The sequence below is a fragment of the Diceros bicornis genome, chromosome 29 (genome assembly GCF_020826845.1).
Source record: "Diceros bicornis minor isolate mBicDic1 chromosome 29, mDicBic1.mat.cur, whole genome shotgun sequence".
Classification (NCBI taxonomy): Eukaryota; Metazoa; Chordata; class Mammalia; order Perissodactyla; family Rhinocerotidae; genus Diceros; species Diceros bicornis.
In genome coordinates, this window is record NC_080768.1 from 42,671,724 (window position 1) to 42,687,414 (window position 15,691).

Below are 15,691 nucleotides of genomic sequence, written 5' to 3' on the forward strand. Positions count from 1 at the left end.
GGGGCAGTAGCATCCGTTCTCCTAGATTCGTGCACAGGGGCCCAGAGATGGGAAGAGGAATCCCTAAGGTTCCTAGGTGTCTACCTGTTCCAGATCCATCCCTGGCCCAGCCTGGGGATCACAGGACTGGGGTCCTGCAGTCCACCTCTGTGGGCACCCAGAACTGTGATGAGCCCATCCTCCCTTTGTGTAGGCATTAGGAACAGGAGAGAAGATCTCAGTGAGGGTCCTCCTGTATAAAGTGGAGTGCATGCAGCGAGTGACTCTAAACTTATTTTGGTAACCATTACCTAATATATATATATCAAGTCATTCTGCTGTAATCCTGGAATTTACTTGGTGTCCACTGAACTTTTCTTGAGCTCCTGGAGCAGCGAAGAGTCAACCAGAGGTCTTTCTGGCTGTCCCCCTGCCTCAGAAACAACTTGTACCTCCTATTACTAGTGTTCATCTCCACAATGAAAGTTGGTCAAAAGCAGGGGGTGGGGTGCAAGATCTACCCATGTACTCATTCAGCAGCTGTGTCCTGAGCACTCACCCTGTGCCAGGTGCCCTGGTGGGCTGAAGTGCAGGATGAAAATGACCAAGTGGTCCCTGCCTGCCAGGAGCTCACAGTCTAGAGGGGAAATGGACAAAAGCAAAGACATGAGAAAGAAAAGAGCAAGCGCTGTAGAGAAACACATCAGGGGGCTGTGAGGGAGGGCTGGGCGTCACTGGGTAGGAGGGTCTGAAAGACCTCTCTAGGGTGACATTTTCTGGGACCAGAATGACAAGAGGGAGTCAGCCCTGCACAAGTCTGGGAGCAGTGTGTCAGGGAGATGGCACCACTGGTCCTGAGTCTCACAGGCAGAAGTGAGTTTGGCCAGAGGAGGTTAGAAAGGTGGCCAATGCAACTGGAGGGAGGCTGGGAGAAGAGAACAGGAGCTAGGGTGGAAGGTAGGGCCAGGGCCTGGTAGGCTGTGTTCGTTACCTTTCCCTCTCTGACTTCATTGCCCCTAACCTTGCATTTCAAAACAACAAATGTTAACAATCTCACAATTTGTGTGGATCAGCAATCAGGCATGTTTTAGCTGGGTGCCTCTGTCTCAGTGAGTTTAACAGATTGGGGCTGTGGCCTGAACTGAGGCTCGACTAGGGGAGGACTGGCCCACAAGTTCACTCTCAGCCTTCAGGATTCATTTTGTATTGAGAGCCTGAGTTCCTTTCTGTCTGTTGGCCCAGGCACTCCCTTGCTTCTCTCCTCAATGTGCCTCCACATTGGGCAGCCCCAATACACCAGTATTTGATTCCTCACTTCCAGGGATTTGACAGAGTGAGAGAGAGAGAGATGGCACATGAGAGAGGGAATAAGAGAAAGTGAGAGACCTTTTTAGTTAAAGTTTAGAAAAGACATCCCATCACTTTGGCTCTTATTCTGTTCAGAAGCCAGTTACTAACCTCTTTGTGGTTCCACGGGGATGTGTATAACATGGGTGGGGCTTACTGGGTACCACTGTGGAGGATGCCCACCTCATAGGCCAAGATGAGGCACTTCAGTCTCATTCTCCATAAAACAGGAAACAATTGAATGGTTTTATGCCACAGATGGCAATATCTGAATTTCCATTAGTTGCAACACCCTCATGGTGTTGACCTGAAAATGAGGCCAAGTTGGAAGTGACTGTCCCAATATCACATTCTTGGAGCCCAGGCCTGTTTTGAGTGGTGTTCTGTACTACATCCCACCCCTCCTTGTTATTCTTCCATCTCTAAGTTTGTGCCTTAGGTACATGTGACACCTGCCCACAGGGGTAATAGATATTATCTCATATACACCGGGTGATGTCCCTAGGAAGTAGATTCTAGCTTGATTCCCATGGTGCAGGTTTAGAGACTTTGGAGGACCTGAGAGGCACAGGGACTATCCCAGGATGAAGAAATAGTAAGGAAAAGGAGGTCTGCATTCATCTCTGTCTCCTCAAAACTAGGTCCCTAGTTAGGTTTCCAGGGACCTGTGGGTAGGGCTATGTGGTCTCATTGTGTACAGTTCAAGAGATGACGTGGGGTCATAGACCTCAACAGATCTTAGAACTCTGGTAACCAGGCACCCACATTGCCCCATCCAGCTCACTTGATTGGAGACAGTCAACAGGCAAAGATGTTTTGTTGTTGTTTCCCAACTTTTGGAGGATCTGGGCTCAAAAAATCCCAGAAAGAGAATCTTTTTGGTAGTTGGCGATGTTGGCTCAGCCTTAATTCTTGACGCCTCTGGGCATCTGGCAGGAGGCAGTGAAAGGTAACACGGGGCAGCCCAGGAGAGGCTAGTGCAGGCCAGGGCACAGCTGTGATCCCACCTGATCAGCCCCACACCCCTTGCCCCTCTTTGTGTGTGTGTGTGTGTGCATGTGTCTGTGAGGAGGAGAGAAGGCAGGACATAAGGGGCGGGTCATTCCTGAGCAGGAGCTGGTTGTTAGGTGTCGGAAACCTAACAGCTAGGTCATGTTCATACCTCAGGCCATGCCTGGCAGCATGAGAAGGTGAGCTCCTCTACTCATATTGTTACCGAGCACTAGAGGATTCATCTCCTTCCCTCCCTGACCAGAGTTCTTTGCAGGGATGCCCCTCTGTGCCTGAACTGAGGAACAGATATTCTCTTGGCGGTTGGCCCCAGTGGCAGTGTGCAGGCAGCCCCTGATTTCTTCTGGCCCAGTTCCCAGGCAGTCTTTGCAGAACTCCACTCAGGAGGTTGTTGAGTAACTGCCCAATGGTTTCAACTCCACCAACTCACTAGACAAGGGGCAGGTACATGAGGCCACCCACACTTTGCAGTGCTGCTCTGAGATGAGAGCAGGAGCAGAGGGTCTCCACACTCAGGAGCTTGAGATGACGGGGTTGGACTAGAACTAGGGAGGGACCAGACTCAGGCTGTCCCTTTTTTAAGCTAAAGGGGATGTACATGAATGTCATCTTGCCTGGTTAGGAGATGAGCTGCCGTGACCCTCTTACCCTTGTCCGGTGTGAGCTTCTGGAGGCCACTGAGGCAGAGCCAGATGGTAAGGGGGACTGCAGGCTAGGTATTCCTGGAAGGGAGTGGGATCTTTCCTGTGTTTAGAAGGACACATGGAAAGTCAGCTATGTGGGTGAATCTTTCTTTTTATCCCACTCCAGCGTCAGCTGCAGAGATCCAGCCAGCGGCAGAAGAAGAGCAGAGGGCAGTGGTGGAGGTAGAGCTGGCTCCAGCTCCGTTGACACCACCCCCTCTAGCACTGGAGCCAGTGTCCCCTCCACCAGCAGTGTTGGAGGTGGAGCAAGGGCCAACATGGGCTCCAGCAGGAGTGGGAGCTGCTGAGCTGGAGTCACCTGGACCATCATTTCTAGTGAGAAGTCCATCTCCACCTGTGGCTCTTAAGGAGCATGAGAAGCTTAATCTCATGGCCTTCCCTCCTAAGCTGGTGGTGGAGCAGTTTACCATGATGGATGCGGTGAGCAGCTGGGCTTTCAGGGTGGTGTGGGGCAGGCCTTCTCTCTGCTATCGTTGCCCCAGACCTGATCCAGACTCCTATGATCTGGGCCCAAATCCAGGCTCCACCCTTTACCAATCATAAGACCTGGGCAACTTTCTGAACACCCAAGCCTTTGCTGTCCACCTGCAGACCATGGAGGTGGACATTAAGAGGACCTGCTGCACAGAGTGACTGTGCCAACTCCATGAGGTAGAAGAGACGGAAAGCTGGGTGGGCCCTGGCCCATCTGTTCGGGGAGGGCTCACTGTGTACAGCCTGGACCCTGGTGGCCCAACCGTCTGCTCAGGAGGCTCAACGGTCTCAGGACTTATTAGACGCCTGATGTGTACTCCACTACAAGGGAGACAGACAAGGCCTGTGGGTGTAGCTGCCACGTGAGGATGTGCATCAGAATGTGGAGTGGGACCAGAGGGGGGATCAGCGTATTGGAAGATGCCCTCTTGGGATGAGCCTAGTTGAGCCATCATCTGGAGCTTGGAGTTAGCCAGGACGGGCTGGGTTCAAATGCCCCTCTCCCTTCCTTGCCAGTATTGGGTCCTGGGTCATCCTGTGCTGGGTGTCCTCAGTGGACAGAGAAGAAAAGCCAGGGACTCTTACAAGGCTCAGGCCACATCCTGAGCTTTCTGAGCTTCAGCTCTAAACTGTGACTCCTGTGTGGGATTTTGGGGGCTGTAGACACAGACCTGGGGTGTGACAGGGCTCGGTGACACTCCCCCTGTTCTCCAGGAGCTCTTCCAGAAGGTGGTGTCCTCTCCATGCCTGGGCTCCACGTGGGGCAAGAGGAACAAGCCCGGCAATGAGCACCAGACACCCAACCTCCAGGCCACCGTCGACCACGTCAGAAGGGTGGCCAGCTTCCTCATCATCCCCTGCCTCGGGGACCCGAGCATGACAGCCCAGGACAGGGTGAGGGTGGTGGAGCGCTGGATCCAGGTGGCCCAGGTGTGCTGTGGGAGGCCCAGTGGAGCCCCTCTCTGAAGCCTTAGAAACTGCCTCTCCACATTTATCAGGTCCCAGGATTGCAGTGTGTGGTCTAAGCCCCTGCACAGTCCCTAGGCCCTTCCTGCCAGGGGCCCGCTGACTTTAACTCCAGGTCCCAGTGAGAGGATGCTCACTTCCTACCTGGCTCCTTCCCTGGGTTGAGCTAAAATCCTGCTCCCTGTGAGTGTTACTCTTTGGGTCCTAAATGTGCCCTTCTGGGACTCCCTGAGCATCTGTCTCATCCAGGAGGGGAGATTTAAATAGAAGGGTACTGAAGCTAGAGCAAGCTGGGCTACAGTGCCCCACCTCACAGCTCATTCTCTTCCCTTCCCCAGGAGTTCGAGATCCTGAAGAACTTCTTCTCGTCCTGCACTGTCAACTCTGCTCTACAGAAAACCTTCACAAGCCACCTGAAGAACACACGGGGGAAGTTTCCCGGTGGGTAGGCCTCTCTCCATAGGAGGACCAGGGTGGATGGGGGATCTCTTGTATGTCTGCCATTGGCCCCTCAGTCAGCTGGGAACTCCTGGGAGGCAGCAAATGCTGGGGACAGGGCCTGGGCCTCGGCAGGGGGTCTCTAAACCTTCCGGGGTCCTTAGTGCACCAGTTCTGCTTTAGGACTTGGCTTCCCTAAGTGTCAGGTAGTAAGTTGAGCCAAATTGGAGATTTTCAAGTGTTTATAGCAACAGAACTCTATGCCCAGTTGAAACTCAAAGCAGTCAAAACAGAGCTGCTCTGTAGAACTGGGGAGTGGAGATCCCAGTGACCAACAGGAGAGCCCCCTCCCAGTACCATGAGACCTTAGCGCTCAGAGGAGCCCAGTGAGAACACTCCTTCAGGCAGTTTGAATCTCTTGGGTTTGCAAAGAAAAGGGATTTGCATTCAGACCCCTCACATTATTCCTAAATTTATCCCTCGTTCTTTCCCCTCTCCTGAGAGAGAGCTCTGAAAATCTTAAGGAACTAAATAGTCAAGACAAGTCCTTGAGCAGAGACCTGATGATCAAGGTAGAGTGGAGGCTGGGGGTCTGGAAAGAGAGGAGGGGTGCGGAGGAGGGACACTGGGCAGGCTGTGGTTTTGATAGTTTCTCCCTTGAACTTTCTCTGAAACATTCCCGTCTATCTCATGCAGATTAACAAGTAGAGGGATCTGTTCTGCCCATGGGAAGGTGGGGTGCCATTTGTGGGCGGGAGGCCCTGGTCATGGGACACAATAGTGTTGGCTGGGCGGTTCCACGAGGAGTTGCCGAGCTGGCGCCATCAACAGGTCTCTGGCTTCCATGTATGTCCATCCTGCTGGATGTAGCTTCTTCCAGGCTGTTGGGTGGTTGGGGTGGGTTTAGCCCTCAGCCTAAACCTATCCTGAGGAAGCCAGGACCCTGCTGCTCCTTCTATCTTCACCACATCTCCAAGGGGCTGCACCCTGCCTGCCCCAGGGATGTGCGTGGCAGAGGATTCCCATGGTCCAGGTGGAAAAACAGGCTGCTCATCCTCAGGTGAGAGATGTGTGTGCATTCTGGGACTCCCCACTGGACCCCTAGAGCAGTCACTTCACTTGAGTCAACCACAGGAGTCTAACCTGAGTGCCTGGTTGGCAATGACATATGCCCCCGGTGGCTTATGAGAAGCGTCTAGGCAACTGATGGATTCTTAATGGATCCTGCTGAAAGGACCTTAGGAGCTTCATGTAAACGGGGAATCAAAATGTCCTGTCATCCCCTTCTCTGTTGATCAGAGGTGGCACCTTGGAGGTCCAGTTCTTGAGTGGATAAAGAAAGAGTTCAGGGGCCGTCCCTGTGGCGCAAGCGGTTAAGTGCGCGCACTCCGCTGCGGCGGCTCAGTGTTCGCCGGTTCGGATCCCGGTTGCGCACCGACGCACTGCTTGTCGACCTATGATGTGGCAACGTCCCATATAAAGTGGAGGAAGATGGGCATGGATGTTAGCCCAGGGCCAGTCTTCCTCAGCAAAAAAAGAGGAGGATTGGCAGATGTTAGCACAAGGCTGATCTCCTCACAAAAAAAAAAAAAAAAAATTCAGTGCAGGGGAATGTCCTGAGGGGTTCCTTGGGGAGGAGAAGGCTTTGGCATGGCCTCTGGCCCAGCCTGGGGGCCAGACACTCTACGGGACTGGGCCAGGCAAGATCCACTCAACCAGACTCCCAAGACACCCCGTCCTCTCCATCCATGACTCAGCCCAGGACCAAGCTTTGAGAGCTCAGGGGACAGGACTCTTGTCAGTGGTGGGGCTGGGGGTTAGGCGAGGACGTTGGAACAGGGCCTCTGGCTGAGAGGGGCAAGCAGCCTCTCCTCTGTGGGCCCCTGAGCAACACACTGCCTATGTTTGGGCCTCTGTCTCCTCATCAGGGAAATGGAGGGATGGTGATTGTGTGGTGCAGGCCTCACAGGGTGGTGTTGAGGTAAGAGGGAGGAAAGGAATGTGGGAGCTTTCTGCCTACTCCACCTGGAGGGGTGAGGGCCAGAACAACGATGACAGTCTTGTGACACTGAGTCCTCATGAGAACCTGTGTGGTAGCCGGAGTTCTCACACTTTCCAGATGAGGAAACAGGCTCAAGGAGGCCAGGCCACAAGCCCAAGCTCACACCCAGAGTGAGAGTTGGAGCTGGGCTTGTTCTGGAATCACAAGACCTTGGAGGATGGAATGACATTGGTACCAGTTGACTCAAGTCAGATGTCCAGTGTCGGAGGCCAGTGGTGCTGGAGAGAAATGGGGTGAGGGGAGTATGGCCTCACTGACACTGTCCTCGACCCTGACAGGAGGGGCCCTCCACGTTTGCTCCCCCAGAGAGCAACCCCCAGAGAGTGCAGAAGCAGCAGCAGCAGCAGCAGGTTAGTGTGCCTGTGGGGGAGGGTCTCTGTGCTCCCAGCTGGAGGCCTCAAACCAAAAGATGAGGGCCCTTCATCTTGGTGCCACAGTGTCTGAATCCCCCAGTAGAAGTGACCAAGAGGAGGGCCTGGAAGAGCTGGTGCAGGATGAGTGTGTTTTGGGGAGGGCAAGGGACTGCACACCCTGTGATTTGCCAGAAGCCGGCCCTGGGAGGTGAGGAGGAGGAGTGTGGTGTTCTTGGGGTGTGAAGGGAGTAGGAATTGACGGGAGGCTGCTGAGGGTCCTAGGCTGCTCCTCGTGGGAACCCTGGGGTGGGCCAGGTGGCTGAGGGTGGGGACTTTTCAGGAGAGGGTCTACATGGGGTCGACTTGAGAGCAAAGGTTCATCCCACCCACACCCCGATGTCACAAGGTGTTGTCCCCTATCTTGGAACTCTGCTCAGTGACCTGCTGATGCTGCACCTGGCGATGGGTGACTATTTCGAGGTGGGTGCACCTGAGGACTAGGCAGGAAGGACCAGGATTCTGAGCCTTGGGATGCGGGAGCCCCCGAACTGAGCTCTGAGTTCTCAACACTTGGCACATCTCCTCTCATGAGAGCCTCGCAGCCACCCCTGGGAGCTGGGGCATCAGGCCTGTTTTAGCGATGAGTGAACAGAATTTCTGCCAGAGAAACCCATTCCAGTTACCCAGGCTGGGGAAGCTCAGAGTTGCCTGATGGCAGAGCTGCGTGAGGTTTTATCTGAGCTGGACTCAGCCTGTAACTCCCATGTTGCCCATGAAGGGAGAAAGAAGTCGGGCCCCCCCAAGTCAGGCAGCACATAAGTGCCTGAGCAGTCCCCTCTGCCTGAAGCCTCAGCCTCCAAGTCTGTCATCAGAGAGAGTTGTGCTGCCAGGTCCCTCAGTTACACCCCCATGTCCTCCTCCTCTGGAGCCCAGAGCCAAGCCTAGGTCCAAGTCCTGTTTTTTCTGCATGCCCGGCCCCCTCTGGGGATCTGGCAGTAGTGCAACATGAGAAGGGGTGGGCATAGGGAGCTAGTCAGGCTAGGGGTCTTTGTCTGATGAACTCTGGCTGTCTACCTTCCAGGGGAATGGGATCAACCTTGAGAAGAGGACTGAGGAGCAGCTGTGGCACTCCCTGCAGGGGAGAGGAAGGAGGTGGAAATCAGAGACCTTCTGGGCAGAACAGTCCTTGGCTCCACCCGCTGTATCTTACATTGAATGGAAGAGTTTGATACCAGAGAAGTGGGAGACCCATCCAATTGGCGAGTGGGTTGAGGGGAGAATGGCATCAAGGAAATCTTCCTGGAGGAGGGGCTGATTATTCCATTCTGAGAACTGGTAGATCCTGGATGGAACTGGAGTGAAGGATGGTTTCCAGGACTGGTCCCCTGCCCCACTCCTCACCTCCAACAAGACCACTGCAGCATCCCCCACCCAGGCCCTGTCTGCATCCTCTCCTTCCCTCTGGTCCCAGGAATACCGAGTCATGAGGGAGATCCTGCTGCTCCAGGAGGCTGCAAAGAATTGCAACCTAGAGCCCGAGGGAGCGATTTGGGGCCTCGTTCCAGGACATGGAGTTGCTCAACGAGAATGAGAGGTGAGGCCGGGCAGGAGTTGGGTGAAGGCAGGGGTGGACTCTCCCTGTTGGCCAGCCCAGAGAGCCTGTCTCCATGGTGCCCCACTCATCCCCCGGCCTTATTACATGGTGATCTCTGGGACACCCAGACTCCAGCTGCTGGGCAGGCAGTGGGGGGACCCCTGAGGTGTGGTTCCTGGTAGGCTCACAAGTGTCTCTCTGTCCTGTAGCTACAGCTTGTCCTGCCAGCCAGAGCGCTAGACCTACTTGGCTGCAGAGTACGCAAGGCCAAGAAGAACCGGCCATCATCAAGGTCAGGGGTGAGTGAGTGTCTGGCCTGGGGTGACTGACTCCTAGGGGTTCAGTAAGGCTTTGGGCTAAGCGTGGCCTTGGGGAGTCGGATAGCTGGCACTGGGATCCCAGCTCCACTGTTGACCAGTCCTGTGACTGGGGTGACTCTCTTCAGCTTCCTGAGACTCCGTTTCCCCCTCTGTGAAATAGGTGATACTAAATGATGGCTCACGTGGCAGGGACGAATGGGGTACTGGTGGCTGACAGCACTGAGCACAGGGTCTGGAGCACCCAGTGCAGTGGGGACATGGTGGGGGGCCATGATTCTGAGGGAGGCCACGCAAGATAACCCTACTCTTCTACTCAGCCCCCAGGCCCCAACCCCAAACCCCGTACCAGTGGCCGATCACAGCCCCATCCTCAGCAGCGGGGACACAGCTGGGATGCTTGTGATGCACAGGGTCAGCTCCTCCCATTTGATGGGAAGGGGAGCATTGTAAGCTGATTCCTGGGGTCCCCTGAAGCCCAAGAGAGAAGGGATGACCCCATCCCAGCTCCCTGACATCTCTACCTCAGCACCTACTCACCCATTGGGGAGAAACAGTGGTTATTTGTTGTAAATAATAAATGACATATTTGAACATTATATTAAAGTCCTGTTCCCTTTACAGCTTGGGAGTTGTGGTGTGGTTCTGTCGCTTTCTGTAGGCATGTGAGTGAGACACAGAATCTCACATTTCTCCTTGAATCAAGAACTCTTCTGAGTCATCAACTTATTGTATGTTGGAGAAGGGAGAAAGGCCAGCCCCTTTTTTGGCTAGTGACATCACTCCCAATTCCCCCTAACTCCGGAGGACAAGTTCATTTCAGTATCATTCAGCTCCTCCAGGGGCGGACACTGTCCCCGGCCCGTTCTCCTGGGATATAAAGGTTAATGGTACTTTCACAGGCAAAGCAACAACCACTGAAATGTGGATGTCTTTAAAACAGCACTACCCAGGACCAGGTCGTGCCATAGGCAGGGGGTGCCTTTCTACATTCTGGAGGAAGAAGGAATGTTTTCTGCTTCTCCTGTTGAGGTTTCTTTTGACCAAATTTTAGGAACTTGTAGTTTTCTAGTTCAATCTCTGGAATTGCATCAGCTGTAAGTGGGGAAAACAATGTAAAAAGATCAAAACATGCATGTGGAGAGGACAAGGCCCGAAAAGGTAATTTGCAAATGGACTAAAGGCAGACAGGACTTTCCCTCCTGATACCCCTCTAGTGCCTCCATGTTCACCACTGACCTAGAATTGAATCCTGCTGGGGTCCATGTCCAGGACTGTGAATTCTGTTTCCTGCTGTTTTGTATCCAATGGGAAGATCTGTGACGCAGCTTTAAGTCTACCACTGGGCCTCATTCCATAAACACGACCGACCGCTCTCTGTGAACCAGGATTTCCAGCACACCTGCCTTCCTTATGCAATTCCCTTTAGGGCAGAAATTCCCTAGAAGGCCCCCAGCCTCCTCCCTGGCTTGGCCTGATGGATCCCGGGTGAGCTCTACTTTGCCAGGATAAGAGACCATAATCCTGACCAGTGAGTGACCCCACACTGTCCCTTGCTGTCCAGGTGACATCTGAGGCCGTGTCATTCTGAGGTCCATGGTCTTAGACAGTCCTCCAGTTTACATACTCAGTGTTGATGTTGCCAACTTATCCAAATGGGGCAATTTGGCCCGAGCCATTAAAGTGTGTCACCCTTGGGTGGTTGTGTTTTTTTCCCCTGTCTTGTGCTGTGGTTACATTACAACCACCTGATGGGTTGTGAACCCTGTTTGGAGCTTTGAAAAATGAGGCATGACAGGGGTGTGGGGTGGTCCAGCAGGAAATGCCACGGAACTGATGATCCATGGTCGTGCATGAACACAGCCTTACCAATTAAAATACTGAAATGCTTCCCATCTGGTGGTGAATAGACACTGCTCTGACCTCACACCGAGAACTCACCCCGTGACCAGGAGATGTCAAGGGGTTACCAAGTGGCATTTTGAACCTCTTCCCTTGGAAACACCCTGTAAGACAAGAGCCAGATGAATCGCTTGGCACTTGTGAGTTATCGCCTCCTTTCTGATGGCTGCAAGTGTCACCCAGACACACAGGCTGGACTCTGCCAGGGAAGCCTTCTCAGGACAGGCAGAAGCTGAGGATGAATCCTGGTTCCCGGCATCCCAGGCCCTTCCTGACAGGGCACAGCCACCCAGGAAAGTGGTTTGGTAATGGAAAGACTAGGAAGGCAATACTTCCCCTCCAAAGAGAAAGAGAAGTACCAATAGTGAAAGCTTGATTCCTCAAATAGTCAATTAAATCTCAACAAGCAGTGAGTTCTTGTCAGATTACTGATGCCGAAAAATGGTCTCTTGATAATAGCATAATCCCCCAGCTGCCATGTCCATCTTCATGAATCAAATTTCCAACACATATGGATCTAAAAAACTGAGGGAAATCTGGTATTTACTTAGATGCAACTCTGAAGTAGCATGCAAGAAGGAACACAAAAATGGAGACCTAGAAGTAAATATCTAATTTGAGAACATAGACATCGAAGTGCTTTGGAAATAATATTTTGGAATCTATTGGAATATTACACAAAAAGAATAATCCACTTTAAGTAGGTTTTACTATGACTGTATGGGGAAAAACTGAATCATCCTGTGACGTTGATAACTCGCTGCTGACTTGAAAGTACAAATAAATAAAGTACATAGTAAAGGAAAATGAGAGAACAGCATGAAAAAGGAAGATCTTTCTCTCCTCACCTGCAACTCAACCTCTCACCTCAGAAAGAAACCACTGTCTATATTTTCTGTCACGCAGCAGAGTTTAATAAAAGAAACGTATTGTTATATTTCAAAGTTTCAAGAGCTCAAAGTACAAAAACATTAGGGACGCTGCCAAGAGACCTCACTGAGGTGCCTGCTCCATTTCATCTGCTGTCAAGACGGCCTTCTTGGCCCCTCACTTTCTCTGCCTCACTAGCTAGTCTGTCCGCCATCAGTGCTATCACCAGTCTCTCTCCTGTGCTCTTCACTGCCCTTTCCTCCTTCCTGATACCTTCCTCAGTGGCCAGAAATTGTTGGCAGTGGAGCTGTGGAATGCCCAGATCAGCTCCTGGAATCATCCCTGCCAAATCTGAAGACCGGCAGGAGTGGGCATGGGACCTGGAGTGCAGACCACCTGCGAGCACACCTGGAAGGGATTCACCTGTGTGACTAGGTACAAGGTTTTGCAACCCTTTGGCAAGCTTGAAAGGAGTTACCAGTTGTCCTGCATTGCTGCAGGCCTGGAGTCCTTGTGGTCTCTCAGGCCAGCAAACCTGGTGGGGCTGGTCCAAGGTGTCCTCCCAGAGACCCTTCATTGTCAGGATGGGATGGAATTCTAGGAACCGGCCTCTTGAATATGTCACTGGACATCCTCATACGGATGGAGATGTTTAAACCAGGCTTTGGTTTGGACTGGATCCCACAGTTATGCTGCTTCCTCTGTGAAGACGTGGCTATCATCCTTCTTTTCCTCTTACCCTACAAAAGTAAATCATGAAATTGAGACAAATGATAAAGGAAGCCTGCCTTTTTAGGACAATTATCCTGTCTGTTTTGTACTTCCACCCTCCCTCTATCCTCTGGGGATAGATCTGACCTCTGTCCCGGGATGTCATCAGGCAGATTTGCATCAAGAACAGAAAGCTCAAGGTCAAAACTCAAGGCTACTCCAGATCATTTCTCCTCCCCCATCCTGTTAACACCCCCTCCTTGTTTGAGTGTGTTTCTATTCTTTTCTTGTCCTTGTCACTCTCAACCTCATAAGTCCTGGCACTCCCTCTCAGGACAGTCGGTCCCCAGTCCTTTACTAAATCCCAAATCCTACCATTTCTGTGTTTTCTGATTACTCATTTGCTTAATCCATTGACCACTTGGTGTTCATAGAAGTTAAATCAATAGTGATATTATCAACCACCCCCTGTTAACGACTTACTCCCATATCCCAGATGTTCACATAATCCAAATGGTTATGTTCAAAAGTAAATAATTCAGAAAACATATTCACCCACCACAAATTCCTGATCTCTAATATTTTTATTCAAACACTCATACAGTAGATACCTGTGCCTCATGATCAGAAGTAGTGCCAGATCACCGATCCTCACCTTAATTTCCTCCTACACCTATCAATCCTGGATTCCATGGACTATGATCTCAATAATTTCCTTGGAATAATGAAAAATTCATTACCACTCATTTATGTTGTAAACCTCCAAACCCAGAAGATCCCAATTATCTGCCATGCCGCAGCTACTGCTGGTCTTATAACAAGCTGAAGAAAAAGCATGAAACATGATATTTTGGTACCACTGTAAATACAAAACCATCTGCATCAACTGGGAAGCATCCATAATGCCTGGAAATCTTGTTCTCTTTTTTCGTGTTGGCTCAATAACAAGAAGATAAATCAACTTAAAAAATGGGCAAAGGACCAGAGTAGACTTTTCCTAGTGAAGACATACAAGTGGCCAACAGGTGTATGAAAAGGTGTTCAGCATCACTAATCATCAGGGAATGCAAATCAAAACCACAATGAGCTATCACTTCACACCTGTTAAGATGGCCATTATCAAAAAAACTAAAGATGGCAAATGTTGGTGAGGATGTGGAGAAAAGGAACCCTTGTGGGAATGTAAACTAGTACAATCATTATGGAAAACAGTATGGAGCTTACTCCAAAAATGAAAACTAGCATATGATCCAGCAATCCCACTTCTGGTATATGCCCACAGGATTGAACTCAGGGTCTCAAAGAAATACCTGCACTCTAATGTTCATTGTAGCTAATTCACGATAGACAAGATATGGAAGTAACCTAAATGTCACTGATGGATGAATGGATAAAGAAATGGAATATTAGTCAACCTTGAAAAAAGAAGGAGTTCCTGCCATTTTTGACAACATGGATGGACCTAGAAGACGTTATGCTAAGTGAAATAAGGCAGACAGACAAAGGCAAATACTCATTTATATGTGGAATCTTAAATAGTCAAACTTATACAAGCAGAAGTTAGAATGGTGGTTGCCAGGGGTTGAGGGGATGGAGAAATGGGGAGCTGATGATCAAAGGATACAGAGTTTCAGTAATCAAGATAAATAAGTTCTGGAGATCTAGGATATGGCATAGTGCTTACAGCTAACGAGACTGTATTGCGTACAGCACATTTGCTAATAGTGTAGATACTAAGAGTTCTTACTACACAATAATAGTAATAAAGGAGGTGAGAGAAAACTTTGGGAGGTGATGGATATGTTTGTGGCCTTGATGGTGGTGACAGTCTCAAGGGTGTATACTTATGTCCAAATTCATCAAGTTGTATATGGAAAAGTATGACATCATCATTGATTCTTCTGCACCTTGAAGTACGCCGTGTCCTCATCACAAGAGAAAAAAATTTGTAACTATGTATGGGGACATATGATAACTGGACTTATTGTGGTGATCATTTCAACATTTATACAAACACTGAATCATTGTGTTGTACCGCTGAAACTAATTTAATGTAGTATGTTAACTTTACCTCAATAAAAAAAAAAAAACAACAGAAAAAACCATTTTAATATTGTAAATGAGTTCAGTGAATCCCTGAAACTGCCTCATTCCCATATGAGAGTTACAGGAAGCAGAGAGGATGAAGTAAGATGGAAGAAAGTTGTACAAAACACTATTCAAATTAAAATCATTTAAGTTGATATCAACTCCTTGTGGCAAAGTTCTGTGACCACCGATCTTCTTTCACATTTTTCCTGGAAAAGCATACCTTCAGATCCAACCCATAATAGTTTCCTCATTTGCTCTAATAAGAAAATTTTAACTTAATAAATAAAACCAAAAGCAACCCTTATGTATGAATAAAGTTAGTGAACTTTACACAGAAAAGAGCATATTTGGACAATCTCAATAAAGGTAACAGAAGAACGGAATGATGATGAAGTCTCATTCAAGCTTACCTTTGAAAGCCAGTAAAACCAGGTTATCTTTTCAAGAATGTGTGTAGAGCTGACAACCTTGGAAGATAGAAATAGTGGCCTCCTCTGGAGCAAAAGGCAGGCTTGCTTACTCCCCAGTATAATAAAAATAACACCCTTCCCCAGACCAAAGGTCAGCAGACTTCCTGCCTGTTATTGAAGATTTGAGTTCCTTAAGCTCTGAGTTCTTGCAACCCTCTGCATGTCTCCTCGCCCACTGTGTATCATCCTGTAGGAAGTGGGATTTAGTGAACCAGTGCAAATGTTGACACTCTGGCCACTGCCATTGCTGTGTCATTAAGTCCTGTGTCTCTGACCCATGGGTCTCGTATCTTTTGCCAGCATCTGTAAGACCATGGTAGCTAACTTATTCGTTTGCAGGTAAGGTAAAATATCAGACCATTGACAGTTCCAGACAAGCCCTTAAAGTAACTAGTAGTCTTA

The 15,691-nt window shown here is 50.1% G+C and overlaps 1 protein-coding gene across 8 annotated transcripts in view; it reads left to right on the plus strand.

The window, feature by feature from the left end:
• Positions 1-1,854: 1,854 nt before the first annotated feature.
• The window catches only part of LOC131394096 (ral guanine nucleotide dissociation stimulator-like), a 34,393-nt gene continuing 20,556 nt past the window's right edge, over positions 1,855-15,691 (plus strand). The window contains exons 1-9 of one of the 8 annotated variants that reach the window (XM_058525361.1): positions 1,855-3,032; positions 3,148-3,461; positions 4,230-4,409; positions 4,820-4,922; positions 5,855-5,979; positions 7,260-7,331; positions 8,416-8,597; positions 9,138-9,220; positions 9,870-10,046. In XM_058525361.1, the coding sequence (XP_058381344.1) occupies positions 2,963-3,032; positions 3,148-3,461; positions 4,230-4,409; positions 4,820-4,922; positions 5,855-5,979; positions 7,260-7,331; positions 8,416-8,597; positions 9,138-9,168 (1,077 nt within the window). In that variant the 5' untranslated portion in view covers positions 1,855-2,962 and the 3' untranslated portion in view covers positions 9,169-9,220; positions 9,870-10,046. Of the gene's footprint in view, positions 3,033-3,147; positions 3,462-4,229; positions 4,410-4,819; positions 4,923-5,850; positions 5,980-7,038; positions 7,332-8,415; positions 8,598-8,680; positions 8,929-9,137; positions 9,228-9,869; positions 10,047-15,691 lie in introns of those variants that run through there. The other 7 variants (XM_058525360.1, XM_058525358.1, XM_058525359.1 and 4 more) reach the window with 7 other exon arrangements.